This window comes from Engraulis encrasicolus, chromosome 23 (assembly GCF_034702125.1).
Source record: "Engraulis encrasicolus isolate BLACKSEA-1 chromosome 23, IST_EnEncr_1.0, whole genome shotgun sequence".
Taxonomy (NCBI): domain Eukaryota; kingdom Metazoa; phylum Chordata; class Actinopteri; order Clupeiformes; family Engraulidae; genus Engraulis; species Engraulis encrasicolus.
This window is the reverse complement of record NC_085879.1, coordinates 22123242-22139722: the sequence shown is the minus strand read 5'-3', so window position 1 is coordinate 22139722 and position 16481 is coordinate 22123242. Positions and strand designations below refer to the sequence as shown.

Genomic DNA, 16481 nt, shown 5'->3' with positions numbered 1-16481 from the left:
ACAATGAGGCTTAAGAACTGAACATGCATGTACGCCACGTGCCGAGGGGAGGGGTTCCGGGGGTTACAACTGGATCATAGGACCTTAATATTCCCAACCCCCATCCCCCCAGGACTGTGGTACTAGTGCCCACAATTCTTCCCACATTTGTTACAACTTCCAGATAAAACTCTCAGCCTCAAGGTCTGATCTTTTCTTTTGTTTAGTAATTCCAGACACCACACACAGCGCTCAACAAGGAAGCGTCCTGTCTCAGTATCCTTGTTTTCCGGCTGTTTGTTGACTTTTCACCCGAGATGACAAGAGTCTTTTTTTTGCTTTGTTTGGGTTAGCTGCCATGGCGACGTGTTGCTGCAGGGTTGCGCCATGGGAATCCCTTTTGGGCTGGTGGCAAACTAAATCCTGTGTGTTTTGAAGCCCATCTGGGGGAAGAGTATGTTTAGGGTTGCACACACAGCAAATAGCATCCCGGGGGGCGAGCTGCATGGTTGTGGTGGTGGTGGTGATGATGGTATGAGTATGAGAGGGAAGCGTCAGGGGGAGGGTAGGTGAAATGAAAGTGTTGCAAAAACAGAAAACAGCATAGCACACAGCCCCAACGCCTGACTCTCATCCAGCCAGCTGGTCCAGTGAAAATATGGTGCCTGGTGCTGCTGTGGAGATCAAACCTAGCCTTTTAGCACAGAGGCAGGCGAGGTGAGCAGAGCAGCATCACGCTGGACCTCAGATAGCCAGCTTGACGACTTTTCCTGCTTGGCTGCCTGTCATGGCTGGTGTGAGTACGAGCTGATTTCCTAGAAGATGGAGGCGGCAGTGCTTAATAAGCTTACCCTTTAGTGCTTTACAGTGTATTCAACACATCCGTCGGCTATAGGACCGTATAGGAAGTCGGACTTGGTCTTAAAAATGTGTGGAAATTACAGGAATGGCTTATGCTTGCGGAAAGACACTGAATGGATTGTTTAACTCCAGTCTCGGTGTTATACGCTTTCTAACTGGTATGAATGTAAGCTTCAAGTCTGAACATCCTGTTCCTTAGGCCTTGGAGCAGGACCAACGGCACATGGATATGTAAGAGTGGGAAAGCATAAAGTAAACAATACAAAGTGCTACCATGAATATTCTAGAATGATGTATTTTGTGTGCCTTGCTCTGAGGCAAGCCTTAAGCACACCCCTAAACAAACAAATTCCTTGTCGGGGAGTCTTGTTGGATGAAGGAACAGCACTGTATTGCCTTTTTTTGCACCACCACTGCCATTTGCAGCATTCATAGCGTAGTCATTTTTGTAGCCCTTGTTTTGAAATATTTCCACCATCAGGGTCAGTATGTAAGTGTATCAGCTGTTTTTTTTTTCTTTTTGCACTGGCGTTGCAGTATTTTTCAGCACAGTGCTGGGTTAGGTGTTCCTATCCTTACAGCTTATTTCGCTGTCGCTAGGATGAATGCCCCTCTAAATCCTACCTTCCCCATTTCCTCCGCCAGAGATGGTAGGAGGTTTTTAAATGAGGGGAGTAATGCTATACCCCAGTGGGGCTTGTTCGCTTCTCCAGACAACGTGATGCCAGCCCATTTAGCTGGAGCCTCAACCCATAAGCTCACCGAGATCTGTCTTTTTAAGCGGCGTAAAATCTCTTCATTTGTGGGTATGCAGAGTTAACCCTGTGTGTGTGTAGCATGTGGACATACTACACACACACACACACACACACACTAGACACACACTGGTTCTGAGTGTGTGTAATCTCTGTGGATTTAATCTCATTAGAGCCAATAGGCTGAGGCTGCAGATCTCTCTCTCTACGTTCATCGCCTCGGAGATGGTAGCCGGGGGGGAAGTCCCGTAGGATGGCAACCTCACCCGACGTTCCCTCCAAGCGCCCACGGCAACCAAGAGCCCTCCCTGGAAATGCTATAGTGGCCTGAACTGCCTCAGGGAGTGCCAGAATGGCCACCCCCACGAGGGCTGTAGGCTCACAAGACCCAACCCAAGCCAAAGGCTTGCTCCTACACAGTGCATTCGCTTGCTTTGGCATGATGGGATGAGGGGAAAAACCTTCCTTTCACTTAATTTAAGTGTTAAAGTTGTGAGTTGTGTGCTTATGCTTTATAAGATGTTGTGTAAGCTTACTTGAACGGGTGCATGCTGTGTAGGCTAACAACTCCTCCACATTGGACTTTGCTAGCTCGCTTCTGAACTATAGGAGCTGAACCCTTTGAACTGCCTTGGTATGTTTCCCAGGAAGTTGTACATTGTGTGTGTTTGCTAGCGAATTGTGTATTCGAAACAGGTTGGTGGTGACGTTCAAAAGAGTAGTAAAGCTGAAAAGGTTGCTGGGTTACAGACTCATTCAGGCATTGTATGCAAACTTAACACATGGTTTGTTAGTTTGTACAATCAAAGTGTTGTGTAGTCGTCGTCGTCATTTCCATACGTCCTTTTGGTTTGGGGACAGACATTTAGGCTACTCCTCTCTCCTCTTCCATGAACACATTCAAAGCCTCTCCATTGTCTCATTGCTGCCAAGCTAACAATGTTTTCCCATGGTATGTTTCTCTCCTTCTCCCCTTTTCTGTCTATCACTTTCCTTTCCTTCATTTTTCTCCCTCCTCCCCCCAATCCCTCTCTCTCTCTCCTACCAGACCATGGATCTGAAGGTGCGGTTGTGCTTGCTGTTGCTGGCGCTGAGCTGGTCGTCCGGCGTGGTGCGGGCCCAGGAGGAGGAGCTGGACGACGAGGTGGACATCATGGACGACGGGGACGTGGAGCTGGGGGACGACCTGCTGGGAGACGAGGGGGACCTCGAGGCAGACGTGGAGGAGAGCGAAGCGCCCGCGCCGCCGCCCGTACCCAAGGTAGGCCTAACTGACCCTAGATTCACGATACGTTGCAACACTAATTGCAAAACATTTATACGAGGGGTACGCAGAGTACCCAAGCGAGGCCTAACTGACCCTAGAACAAGAAGGATGACTGAGGATATATTATAAATTCACAATGTATTGCAATACCTTATGCAAAACATTGATATGAGAGGGAGAGGGTGAGGCAGACTTGAGGCTTGTCTAAGGTTGGGGATGCACATCACGATGCACATCACGATACACGTCACAATACGATACACTTCACAATAAGATACACGTCACAATACGATACCATCAAGATGTCACATTACTTAGGCTATCGTAATACATTAAGATGAGGGAGAGGCCGAGGCTTGTTTGAAAGACAGTGAAGCTCCTGTGCCACCACCCGTACCCACAGTATGCATAACTGACCACAGCATAGGACGATGACTGAGAAAGGGGTGGGTGTTATGTAATAAATTCACAATGTATTGCAATACTTTGATTATTGCGATGCATTGAGATGAGTGAGAGGGCAAGGAGGACATGGAGGAGAGCGAATTAGGGAGATGGAACCGACCCTTGAATCAGGAAAATTAGGTAGGGGTGATGGATATCGGCGAGGGCTGCACAATCAAAATTAATTGTAAATCACGATTTTGGCTGTAGAGATTAAGACCTTGAAATTTGCAATATCATCATGATCGCATAGGAGGCAATATATATAATACATTCTTGGTTATATTTCTTTTTGTGCTTTTAATTAACATTCTGCACAGAATTAATTTCGTGATTGCAATTTTGATCCATATGATCCTGATTGGCATTTTTTCCATAATCGTGCAGCCCTAAATGACACAATACGGTACTACCACAATGTATTGTGATTATTGAATTATTGCGATGCTCAGAGAGACGGGAGCGGCTGGGGCGGATGTGGAAGACAGTGAAGCCCCCACCCGAACGTACCCAAAGGTGGATAGATAGAACTGACAGCATGGCAGTAGAATAGGACGATGGCTGCCTGTGGCGATCTGAAATGGTTGCGGAACTGATCTAAATCCCCCACACAAGACAGACGCACAGGAAATGGCCTGTATGTTTTACCACTGGCTCTAGGCTAAAATATGGTTAGACATACACACACAGACACACGCACAGGAAAAGGCCTATGAATTAAGCTAAAATACAGTTAGACAGGACGGCAGTGATACAGAAAGACACACATACACACACACACACACACACACACAGCGGAAGTAGCCTATAAGTCTGAAACTCTAACACCATGTATGGTGTATGGCCTTTAATGTTGGGTGAATTTATCGCTGATACGCAATAAAGTTAGATAAAGAATCGGGTCAAGTTGTAAATTGAACAGGTAACTCTTGTCTCTGAGCTGCCTGTCTGTATAACCGGGCTCCTGTTGCCATAAATTCAAAGTGCAGTTTTGTTTAAGGAATAGTTATAGGTCGCCATAAAGCTCAAACATACGTAGTTCACAGATGACGGATTCCCACAAGTATAACTGACTAAAGCAAATAGATCTGCACTCTCCATATAAGGCACTATACATGCTCATAGCGGTCATCTTGTTTTCCTACTGACCCGTCTTTGGCTGTGTTGTGAATGCTCACTTATTCACTCAATTATTGTTCACTACATAGGGTGAACGTTGGACTGGTTTGTGTTGTACATTATGTACAGCTTATCAATCGAGGGATTATTTTGGACTTGGCTTTTATGGAAACGTCTGACTTACACTACCTTGGAAAACACTACCTGGGAAATTCTGGTCCGCTTGGAATTGAAACAAATATCAAATCAAATATGTAGTCAACAGCAACACACAAAAATATTGTGTTTTGATTTTTTGGAAATGATTTCAAGGCCCACTTGAAATACCATCAGGCCCCACCAGTGGGCCCTGCCCCACAGTTTGAGAATTACTGGACTAGATCAGGCCACACTAGCTTCTGTCCCACTGAACTATCTGGACCAGGGCAAGTGGTGAAGGGGGTGTGGGGTCAAGGAGCTGCCAGATGCCAATTAACCCAGTGACCGATTAACTGCAACACTCAGCCTTCACAGCCATACGCACGCACGCACGCACGCACGCACACACACACACACACACACACACACACACATGCACATGCACACACACACACACACACACACACACGCACATGCACATGCACACACACACACACACACACACACACACAGCTCAGCGCAGGGGTAACCAGGGGTCATGTTAATCAGTCCCTCTGATCTGGTTCTGCAGAGGGCAGATGAGACCAAAGTCTCTTCCACCCTTGGGGCCATACAGCCATTTGACATGCATGCCTTCTACATTTCTCAGTTTTCTTTACTGCATAACTTGGGGGTGGCACAGTATGGGCTTTCGTATTGAACCATCACACATGTATTCCTGATTTGTCTGTGACGTTGTCCTGCATTGCATTCACAATTCTGTATAGCGTTATAGCGATTGCATGATACGAGGCAGTGGCTTTAGACCTTGTGTGGAAAAAGGTCAGTGAACCTGGGACTGGATGGGAAGCTAACTCTTGTTCCCCTGTTGTCTCCTATAGGTCACATACAAGGCCCCGGAGCCAATGGGAGAACACTATTTCGCTGAGTCATTCGACAAGGGAACACTGGACAGGTATGCATAATGGTCTACTTTTTGTGCTAAGTCAGTTAAATCTGTGCTTACTTTTGCTTGCTCTCGTTTGATATTCCCAAAAAAAAACGTATTTTGTGGTGAATAACGTGTTTGTGTTTTGTCCACTGTAGTTGGGTGGTGTCTAAGGCCAAGAAGGAGGGTATCGATGAGGAGATCGCCAAGTATGATGGTAAGTTGTGAACATGAAAAGGACTCTCAAAAATAATATGAATTCATTCTCCTGATACAACTGCGTTGAGTTTACCCTCGCCATAAGAGTAGCAGGCATAAAGGCTAAAAAAAAGGCATTGTGGGTGTAGAATTTCCAATCAGAGGGTTGGAATCCCACCCTTAACCTCTCCCTACACCTCCATCCATGGGTGAAGTGCCCTTGAGTAATGCACCTTACCTCACACTGTTCCCAGGGATTATAACCAATACCCTTTACCTCCTAGTCATTTGTGTGTGTGTGTGTGTGTTTTTTTTTTATTATTATTATTATTTATTTTTTGTCAGCTAAGTTAATTTCATTTATTTTTAGTTAACGTTTCTTTAACCATAAGTGGTCCCATTGAGTTACAAGAACTCTTCTATATCTAGAATCTTATTTATTTATATACCTGTATCTATATCTTCTATAACTACTCCATTAAGTGTCATGTGATGTAATTGCCAGGTGTGTGGGAGGTTGAGGAGATGAAGGACAGCAAGTTGCCAGGAGACATGGGCCTGGTCCTGAAGTCCCGTGCCAAGCACCACGCCATCTCCGCATACCTGCTCAGACCCTTCACCTTCGACACCAAGTCCCTCATCATCCAGTAAGACTCTCACGCACTCACACACACACACTCTCTCACACTCGTGTTACAGTTTTGCAACAAGATATTTCTATGTTTACGATCTCTGATGTGTGTGGTGTTTATTTTCTCCTCAGGTATGAAGTGAACTTCCAGACTGGAATTGACTGTGGTGGTGCCTACGTCAAGCTGCTCTCTCAGACCCCTGATCTCAACCTGGTAGGAATTGTGTTAAAAGTTAAAACCAACACACAAAAAGCCACTGTGATATGGACTGTGGCCTAATGATTTAAAGTCTGAGAATTTGTAAGCCTGCCTCCAGTACCAGTAAGAAACCTTTTCATTGAGGGAGGGAGGGTGAATAAGCAGCAATTTTCCTGTATACATCCATGACTCACAATTCTTTTTACTAGGGCATTTTACACTATGCGAAAGTTACTCTACATTCATAGTGTTCTCTGTTGACTTTTCTTTGGTCGTGGTGGTGGGCATTTGGCCCGTATGAAAATCCCTCATTGTGTGTATTTTCTTGAAGCAACTTTGGAAATGACGTTCAAAACACACAATCGTTAGCTTGTCAAATTCGAGGGACCTACTCAAGTCGGTAGGTGTTTGTTGTCAAGGTGGCTGTCTTCACAATGAAGTGCTTGGGGAAACCCTACATTAGATATAGGTGAGGGTGAGCCGTCTCTGTGCCTAATCCAGGGGGATTGCCCCCTTCCTTACATCAAGTCTCTGTGGGTAATGGCATCGGATGAATGGTTTATCGCTAGCGTAGACTGTTTGCGTTTGTTGTCAGACTAAAGGCAGCAACTCCTCCAAGGCTAAGTCCCTGCGTGTGCACCTCAGACGGCAGAGTTAGACAGTCCCCGAGCCAAAGCTCATTACTCCCAGCCTCACACATAGACACACACACACACACACACACACACCAGGCGTTTGGCCCTTAATGCCCTCTGAATGGGCCTGCTTGTTATGGACGTTGTGAAAAGTCAAACATTTTATGCAACGGCTCTCTAACAGTGCAGTTTCAGTTACATGTGTTGGTGACAAACTTGAATGAGCTAACTAGTGAAGTAGTTAACCTCCTAGGAATGGTGTTTATAGCTTGATTCTCCAAACACAACTAATGGCCCTTTCCCGTCTGGAGTTCTCTTGCTTAACATGGCCCCATCGCTTTGCTAAATGTCATGTAATGGAGCAAAGCAAGCAACTTGGAGACTTATGGGATTGGGGTTAACTTCATTGTGTTGCATATTGTTGGTGGCAGGATGAGTTTTTGTGATATAAAGAAATGGAATAATCTCTCTCATTAAACCATTAATGACTTCCTTGTTGCTTTCTGTGTGATTCAGTCCTCATTGAAAGTGTTTCATGTGTTGCCTCATTCCTTTGCAGGATGAGTTTGTGGACAAGACCCCGTACACCATCATGTTCGGACCCGACAAGTGCGGCGAGGACTACAAGCTCCACTTTATCTTCAGACACAAGAACCCCAAGACTGGCGAGTACGAGGAGAAGCACGCCAAGAAGCCCGACTCTGATCTGCGCACCTACTACACAGACAAGAAGACCCACCTCTACACCCTGAGTAAGAAACACACACACACACACACACACACACACACACACACACACACACACACACACACACACACACACACACACACACACCGACACACCCTGAGTAAGAAACACACACACACACACACACACACCGACAAGAAGACCCATCTCTACACCCTGAGTAAGAAAGAGAGAAAGACACACACACACACACACACACACACACACACACACACACACACACACACACACGCACCGACACACCGACGAGAAGTCCCACTGCTACACCCTGAGTAAGAAAGACGTGCGCACACGCACACCTTCAACACAGACAAGAAGACCCATCGCTCACACAGAGTAAGACGCAGGTAAACACACACAGGCACACACTACACAGACATGAAGACCCACCTCTACATGCTGAGTAAGAAAGACACACACACACACACCTTCTACACTGAGTAAGAAAGACGCAGACATGCGCGCGCGTGCGCACACACACACACACACACACACACACACACACACACACACACACACACACACACACACCTTCTACATCGAGTAAGAAAGACGCAGACACGTGTGTGCGCACACACACACACACACACACACACACACACACACACACACACACACACCTTCTACACCGAGGAAGAAACACACACATGCATACATGCGCACACACACACACACACACACACACACACACACACGCGCGCGCGCACACACACATACGCGCGCGCACGCACACACACACACACACACACACACCGACCGACAAGAAGACCCACCGCTACACCCTACAACTTGATCTGACTTAAAATAGAAATAGAGATGCACCTCTTTTGTTTTGATGTATCAATCTTTTGTTCTGAAGCCTAATACACATTCTCGCGTTGTGCGCTGTCCCAAGCTAACTCTGTGGTGTTTTGTGTGCATTTTTCTGTGGTCTGCAGTCCTGAACCCTGACAACACCTTCGAGATCCTGATTGACCAGACGGTGGTCAACAGCGGCAGCCTCCTGACGGACGTCACCCCCGCCGTCAACCCCCCGGCCGAGATCGAGGATCCCGACGACCAGAAGCCTGAGGACTGGGACGAGAGGCCCAAGATCCAGGACCCCGACGCAGCCAAGCCCGAGGACTGGTATGTGTGTGTAACTCTGCCTGTCACGGTAGGGACACATAGGAGGCGAAGCAAGCGAAGCGAAGAGAGGCGAAATCTAACCGTCATCAGTTCGTCGCAGCGAATCAAATGGGATGGAACAGTTATGTTGTTGATTTGATTGGACCGCGGCAGGCAAATTCGCTCCTCATTTGCATAACATTTAACTTTTATTAATAATATCGCTTCGCTTCGCTCCTGTTCGCTTGCTTTCGCTTGCCATCGCTTGCCATTGCCTCTCTCATAGGAATGAATGGCAAAGTTCGTAAATTTGCGTGTATGTGTCCCTACCGTTAGCCTTGAAATCTATGGCAGAAAAATGGAATTCACGGCTACAGGAGACGATCCATATGCCTTTTGAAGTTAATAGTTTTGCATTGAGACTGTCCAACAATTCACTGTGAACCACATTCTATATGCCAACCTATTCATTGAGGGCCAATACAGTCTTGTTGGATTCAAAGGGGTTTTTGAAAGGCATCCTTTTAAACCACCCCCAACCTAGGACTAGTTTCTAGACCAACATCCTCATGAGGTGGGCTCTGCGAGGCTCGGCTATGTGTATGTGTGTGAAGTTGAGTTCATCCTGGGCCAGAGCCCTCTCGTGCTGAACACCTTCAACAACACAGCTAGCTGCAGCTCGGCTTTCTTTGAAGTCTTTAGAGCATAGGATATTGACCACTGTGAGTAGAGAGTCTCACTCCCTTTATAAAATGCAATTTTACCAGTGTGTTAGCTGGATGTTAGAGAGGAAATGAAGGTTTAACACAGTTACAGTCTTGCTTGTGTGTGCTGTTGCATGCTGCAGGAAGTTGGATTCTGTCTTTGCTGCTGGCAATGAAACTACCGTACTATATGAGCAGGCCTCATCATATTGCACATGTTTCAGACAGTCAGATCATTGACCAAAATTTGTTGTACTAGCTGGTAATGGTAACTGTTAAAGCCATATCCAAACATGCATTTCCATTTTTGACTTCCAGACTTTTTGATGTGCATTGTTCAAGTCCAAGGAATGGGCAACCTTTGGTCATTGGCATTGACTGTCTACTAACAGCAACAGGTTACAGGTGTCAGAATGGACAGAAAACGTGTTTCTTTGTGATAAGTGAATATGGTCAAAGTTGTGATGTGAACACAGCACCTTCATATCCTTCATCTCTCTCTGCTTCCACAGGGATGAAGATGCCCCTGCCAAGATCGCTGATGAGGACGCAGTGAAGCCTGACGGCTGGCTGGATGACGAGCCCGAGTACATCGGTGACCCTGACGCTGTCAAACCCGAGGACTGGTGCGTGACCTCTATACCCTCTTCCCTCTTTTCAGAATCTCCTACAATGATCTTCATGTGAATTTGTGCAATATGGGCCCTTTCCATGTTTATATAGGGACATCCATGTATCATCGTGCTTTAATGGAAACGGAATAGTTCCAACATTATTTTCTGTCCATTAACAGTGTAATTAGTAACTTGATTAGAAAGAGAACACATCAGCCAGCAGGGTAAATTATGAAATTCTCATATGCGTAAATGACTTAAGAAATAAATTAAAGGACATGCATGGGGAAAAAAAATCATAAGACAACAAGGGACAGTCATGCGATTGTCTAGACTCCTAAAAGGAAAGGGTTAAGAGAATTGCATTTTGTGAATACTTGCTGCATGTGGGGCTTTGTTTGAAATAAAAGCCAGACCAATTAACTAACAAGCTGACCGTGTGGAGTAAACATGTCCAGACAGCCACCCTCCACAGCAGTGAGCATCAGCTGCAGCAGCAGTAGCTACAGCAGTAACAACAGCAGCTATGTGGCTCACCTGAGATCTGGCCTTGATGGGAGATTTATGGAAGCCGCCAGAGGTCGTGACGGATGAGCACTCGGTCTCTTTTCTTCTCCCTCACTCTCACTCCCTCTCACTCTATCGTGCACTTGCTGTCTCTCTCTCTCCCTCTCTCTCTCTTTCCCATCCCTCTCTTGCGCTCGTTCTCCATCCCTCTCTCTCACACACGCTTGCTTGCCCTCTTTTGCATTCTCTATTGAATGCTGTTGCTTTTCCATCTCTTGCTTTGCCATCTCTCGCTTTTTGTTCTTTTGCTCTTTCTCTCTCCTCATCTCATCTGCTCTCTCTCTCTCTCTCTCTCCGTGTGGTAAGAGGCGGCGTGCTCTGCTTGTGGCCCTGGGCAGGCGGTGGCTTTGATGTCCCAGATCCGAGGAGGAATTCAATTAGCGCGGCCGAGCAGCCCTGCCAGCCCAGCCAGGCAGCCACAATAGCACACGCCACAGCAGCACTCGCCAGGGAAAGGAGAGCGGGATGGAGGAGAGAGGGGCAGGGAGGGATGGATACATGGATGGATGAGGGAGGAGAAGAGGACAGGATGAGAAGAAAAGATGAAAGGCCTGATAGGGTGTTGTGATGCTGATGTTCTGGTGCTAAATTAGTAAACAGAAAATCTTGTCCGTGTCTGCACATTATTAAAGTACCCATATTTTTCTTGTCTTTCTCTCTCTTGCTCTGGCTTGCGCTCTCTCGCTCTTTCTCGCGCTCTCTCGCTCTTTCTCTCTCTCTCTCTCTCTCTCTCTCTCTCTCTCTCTCTCTCCCTCTCTCCCTCTCTCCCTCTCTCCCCCTCTCCCTCTCTCTCCCTCTCTCTCTCTCTCTCTCTCTCTCTCTCTCTCTCTCTCTCTCTCTCTCTCTCTCTCTCTCTCTCTCTCGTTCCCTGCATCTGTCTCTTAGGGATGAGGATATGGATGGCGAGTGGGAGGCTCCTCAGATCCCCAACACCGCCTGTGAGTCTGCCCCCGGCTGTGGCAAGTGGGAGAAGCCCATGATTGACAACCCCAACTACAAGGGCAAGTGGAAGGCCCCCATGATCGATAACCCCAATTACCAGGTAAACCAGCAGATTTACAACTCTTGGCTAGGGATGCCATGGTACGCAAAAATAAACGTTCACAGGTACAGCTTAGCCAGAAATTTGATTCAGCTTTAGATAGGGGTAGGGCTGGGCGGTTTTGGAAAAAAATAGCATCACAGTTTTCTTGATGAAAATTGAGATCACGGTTTTCTGCACGGTTTTTTGATATGCGACGATTTCCCCCCAAATCTTAATCTTTCTGAGGAAAAGATCTCAAATTAAATGTTAAAATGAGATAAAATCATGAATTTAAATTAATCTCAATTTATACATATTTTATCACATTTTCATTTCAATATATTTAGTTTATAATTTATAGTTTATATTTCCCTATCCAACAAAGTCTCAAATTAGAGAAAATGCAGCATTTCATAAAATAACCTAAAATCTTGACCAGGGTGTCATAGATTTTTCAAGGAAGAAGGGTTAAATGATTATAAGCAGCTGTTTTGGGCTTTTTTCCAAGACAGCCCAAAACAGCTTATTTTGTTCTACACCTGGCAACACTAATTGCTTATTTGTCGTTCTACACCTGGCAACACATCCGGCGTGTTGCGCTGCCGCTGGACTAGCGAGTAAACAACAGTGTGACAGAAACGAAACAGACTGAAGACAGACACGGAAAACAAACGGATTTACTTGACATTGTGTGCATATTGTCTTTGAATTAAAGTCCAAATCCAACGTAGAAGGTATTTTGTCCGGTAGTTTGTGTCATATTGCGATGTGTTTCGCTCCTATTTTGCCCCCAAATCATTTCAAACAAATATAGCAATGTAGCAATGTAGCAATGTATCTTGTCTGCCCATTGCATTTGAAAGCTATGCTACTTTAGCTTATAAGCAGTCTTAACAGCAGTGCGGCGCACACAGTTGGGATGGTAATTAAATACAGTTAAGAATCAGATAACTGTTGTAGCCTGTTAACATAGCACCACATAGAATTGCCTTTTATTTAACTTTGTGAGATCAAAAGTAGGCTAAATGAATTGAAATGTTTGTCATGATTCATCCATGCCATGTGTGTTCATCATGTTTCACTAGCCTCTAGTGCGTAACCAATTATTTTATTAGTTCAATCAACATCTTACATTGTGGTGACACGTAGAACAGCAACAACAGTGGAGTTGAAATGAAGTGTCAGAGACTTATGAATTAGAAGAATCTTTGGAAGTGTGACACGGAGTATGAAGCTCACGCACATAACATAGTAGGCTATAAACAACAACAACAAAACCGTCTCTCATCAAAAAGAGAACCTTGTGTAGTGTAAACCGAGATCACGGTTTTTTAACCGTACACCGCCCAGCTTTAGTTAGGGGGTTTTACAAGATGGGTAGATCGGCTATTTATGAAGTCGACTGTGTTGGATAGAGAACATGCGTTTTAATGCCGAAACCTGGGATTGACCAGCTTGGCAACGGTGACTATACAATTCTTTTGACCTTCTAGTCTTGTCAAGCTGTTGTCATTTCAGATTTTTCAGAGGTTGGGCTTAACCAGTATACGCTTCAAGTGTGTCTGTACAGCATCTTACTGATTGAAGTCACAATCTTTCCTCTTGACTGACTTAGCAGCAGGTGACCGAGTTGGCATGTCTTCGCCTTGAACTCACACAGCGAAGTGCATATTGTGACTTGAGGTTAATCCGTGGTATGTCTGTGCTTTGTGGTCCTCCAGGGAGTATGGAAGCCCAGGAAGATCCCCAACCCCGACTACTTTGAGGACCTGCACCCCTTCCGCATGACCCCCTTCAGTGCCGTGGGTCTGGAGCTCTGGTCCATGTCCTCCGACATCTTCTTCGATAACTTCTTCATCACCTACGACCGCAACACAGCTGAGCGCTGGGCCAACGATGGCTGGGGCCTGAAGAAGGCCGCCGAGGGAGCCGCTGAGGTGAGACACTCTTTCTTTTACTTTACTTTCTCTCTGTCCGCCTACCCTGTGGACTCTTCAGAGTGATTTTTGGGAGGTGTACGTGTGTGTGTACGTACATGTGTGTGTGCCAGGGGTGGAACTGAAGTTTTTTCCCCAACAGTCACGGTGGCAGGTAGATTTCAAAATCTACCAGTCACTCGCCGTTTTTAACAGTCAAAGTGACTGGTGGGTTGAAAAATGTACAAGTCACCACTGAAATTTACCCGTCATTGGCAGGTGGACGGGTGCTTATTTCCATCCCTGGTGTGTGCGTGTGTGGAAACAACGACTTGGGCCTAAAGAAGGCTGGTGAGAGAGTGATGAAAGATTGGTTGAGCTGAGGGTTTCTTTTCTTCGTTATGGTTTTCTTTCCATTGATTTGGTGTTCTGTGTTTTTGGACTGTTAGTACTAAGAAGGGAAAACTTGTGTATTTATTTTATTATATTATTTCTCCAGCCTTAATATATTATGTGTGCTGCTTCTTTTTGTGGATATTCTCAGAAAGACACTTCACACACTCTTAACTTTTCTTCTTTTCATTTTCAAATGTTTCAATCAAAGCGTTTTTGGAGAGCTGGGGAAAGAAATGCACAAAAACAATTCCAAAAGTACTAGAGCCCACAAAATGTTTCCCTTGCATTTTTAAAAAAATCTGATGCAATCATCTTGTCAATTGTAAGATTTTTTTATCGCCAGCGCTGCCTTTTTTTCTTGTTCTGATTTCTTTTGTGAAGTACACATTGCCACCTACTTCAGAAAGGGAAAAGGCCTTTATAGTCAGCTAGACCTTGATCTTCAAAAAGAACATGCTCCGTCTTGACGCAAGAACCGAAACACAACTCTCACCGCAGTGCCCTTCTGAACCCTGGGGTGTTGAGTAGGAGGAGGGAGTAGGGCAAGTGCCTTGTTGACTCGGCCGGCGCTTAGCACACGCGCTCCTGTTCTGTTTCCGTTTAAGCACCGAGCAGACTGGGGTTAGTTCCCATTCCCACACGGAGCGTCGCTCGGCTAACCGACAGCGTTCCAAGGGAGGGCGTGGGGCACGCTCGTCCCTTCTTTTTCCCCACCGCTCCATCTCTCCCTCTCTCCATCTGTACTTTCTCCTTCTATCTCTCACCCTCTCATGTCTTCCTCCATGCCCATCTCTCATTACCACAGATGCACATCTCTTAAATGCACCTCGCAACCCCCCTCCCCCCCAAATCTCTCTCCTTGTCACCCACCTCCCTCTCGTGGCCAGTCTGACCACAAGCGCAGGGACACAGTCTGTGAAGAAGAGGGGGAAATATATACAGCGTTTCCCAGAGAGTGGTTAGGCGGAGGAGATCCTTTTATCTGAGCAATGGCGATGAAAAGGGGGAGGTAAAGAAGAGCTGGAGCTGAGAGAAGGAGACGAAAAAACAGAGCAAGCGAGAGAGAGATGAGGAGCTTCTGTGTTCGCAAGAAGGGGCATTCTGCCAAAGCCAAGTGTTTGAAGTTAATAGATTCTGCACTGGGCCTTTTGTGGTTTTTAGCATGCAGCAAAACAACATTTTGAAGTTTCCTCATATGTACGTTATCGAGTGAAACTCAAAGCTGGTGGTGTACTGTGTCCTTGTCCTTGACAAAATGCCCCAAACGCACGTCACGGCACATCCCAACTGGACTCGGCCCTCGGAATGCAAAACACATCTCCAATGTTTACGCCACATTCTCTGCTCACAAGGTTGGCCCACACAGAAGGCATAACGGGTGGGAGAGGTACTACCCTCTCTGAGATACTGTGGCTCACTGTTTAAAACTCAAGTCCCATGTAGGAGAACAGAACAGAACAGAGCAGACCAAGAACACCATGAAATGATGCACCAGGCTAAGTTAACCTACAGAGCAGGGGTAAACCTGCTAATACAGTTGAGGACGATATTATTAGCCCCCCTCCTGAAATTAGACATATCTCTTCACTGATAATTGAGAATGATCATTATTAATAAATGTATGTTATTCTGGAAACGAATACAGCATGGAGATAGTATCCAATAAGTTAAATTTGGACTTTTCCATTTTCACAATGAGTTTAAACAAAAAAGTGTAAAAATGGCAAGGACAAAATTATTAGCCCCCTTATCATTAATAGTCAATACAGTGCCATTTATGAACAAAAATTGACACCAGGCACTTTGCTTAGTTGTTAACTATGTTGGCACATGTCCTACCAGGGATTTTGGCCCATTTTTTTCATTGCAAATAGTTAAGCTGGTCCAAATTGCATGGATGTTGAGGATGGACATTCATTTTCAGCACTCTTCAAATATTATCTAAAGGATTGAGGTCGGAACCACTCCATGGCCATGGTTTTAGTATCCTTGAAGAACATTTGAACTATTTTGAATACAAGTTTTGGGTTATTATCTTATTGAAAGGTCCAGTGAAGATCTTAGCTCCCTCTATGAGCATATTCTTGCAAGGTCACTTTCCACATTCTATCATAATTTTCAGTTTTTATGGTGCCGTACACCCAAACAAGGTTTCCTGTGGCTGAGGCTGCCACAGAATGATGAATCCACCACCATGTTTAATTGTGGAAACCATCTTATAACGATCCCTTTCTTCACCTGACACAAGCAG

General features: G+C 45.6%; 1 protein-coding gene across 1 annotated transcript in view; it reads left to right on the top strand.

Moving 5' to 3' along the window:
• canx (calnexin) overlaps positions 1 to 16481 on the top strand; it is a 34653-nt gene that overhangs the window by 4712 nt on the left and 13460 nt on the right. Inside the window, exons 2-11 of the mRNA XM_063189684.1 lie at positions 2644 to 2856; positions 5445 to 5518; positions 5650 to 5708; positions 6195 to 6336; positions 6453 to 6534; positions 7714 to 7906; positions 8841 to 9030; positions 10226 to 10339; positions 11780 to 11936; positions 13640 to 13855. Coding sequence (XP_063045754.1) covers positions 2647 to 2856; positions 5445 to 5518; positions 5650 to 5708; positions 6195 to 6336; positions 6453 to 6534; positions 7714 to 7906; positions 8841 to 9030; positions 10226 to 10339; positions 11780 to 11936; positions 13640 to 13855 — 1437 coding nt within the window. The 5' untranslated portion in view covers positions 2644 to 2646. The remainder of the gene's footprint in view (positions 1 to 2643; positions 2857 to 5444; positions 5519 to 5649; positions 5709 to 6194; positions 6337 to 6452; positions 6535 to 7713; positions 7907 to 8840; positions 9031 to 10225; positions 10340 to 11779; positions 11937 to 13639; positions 13856 to 16481) is intronic.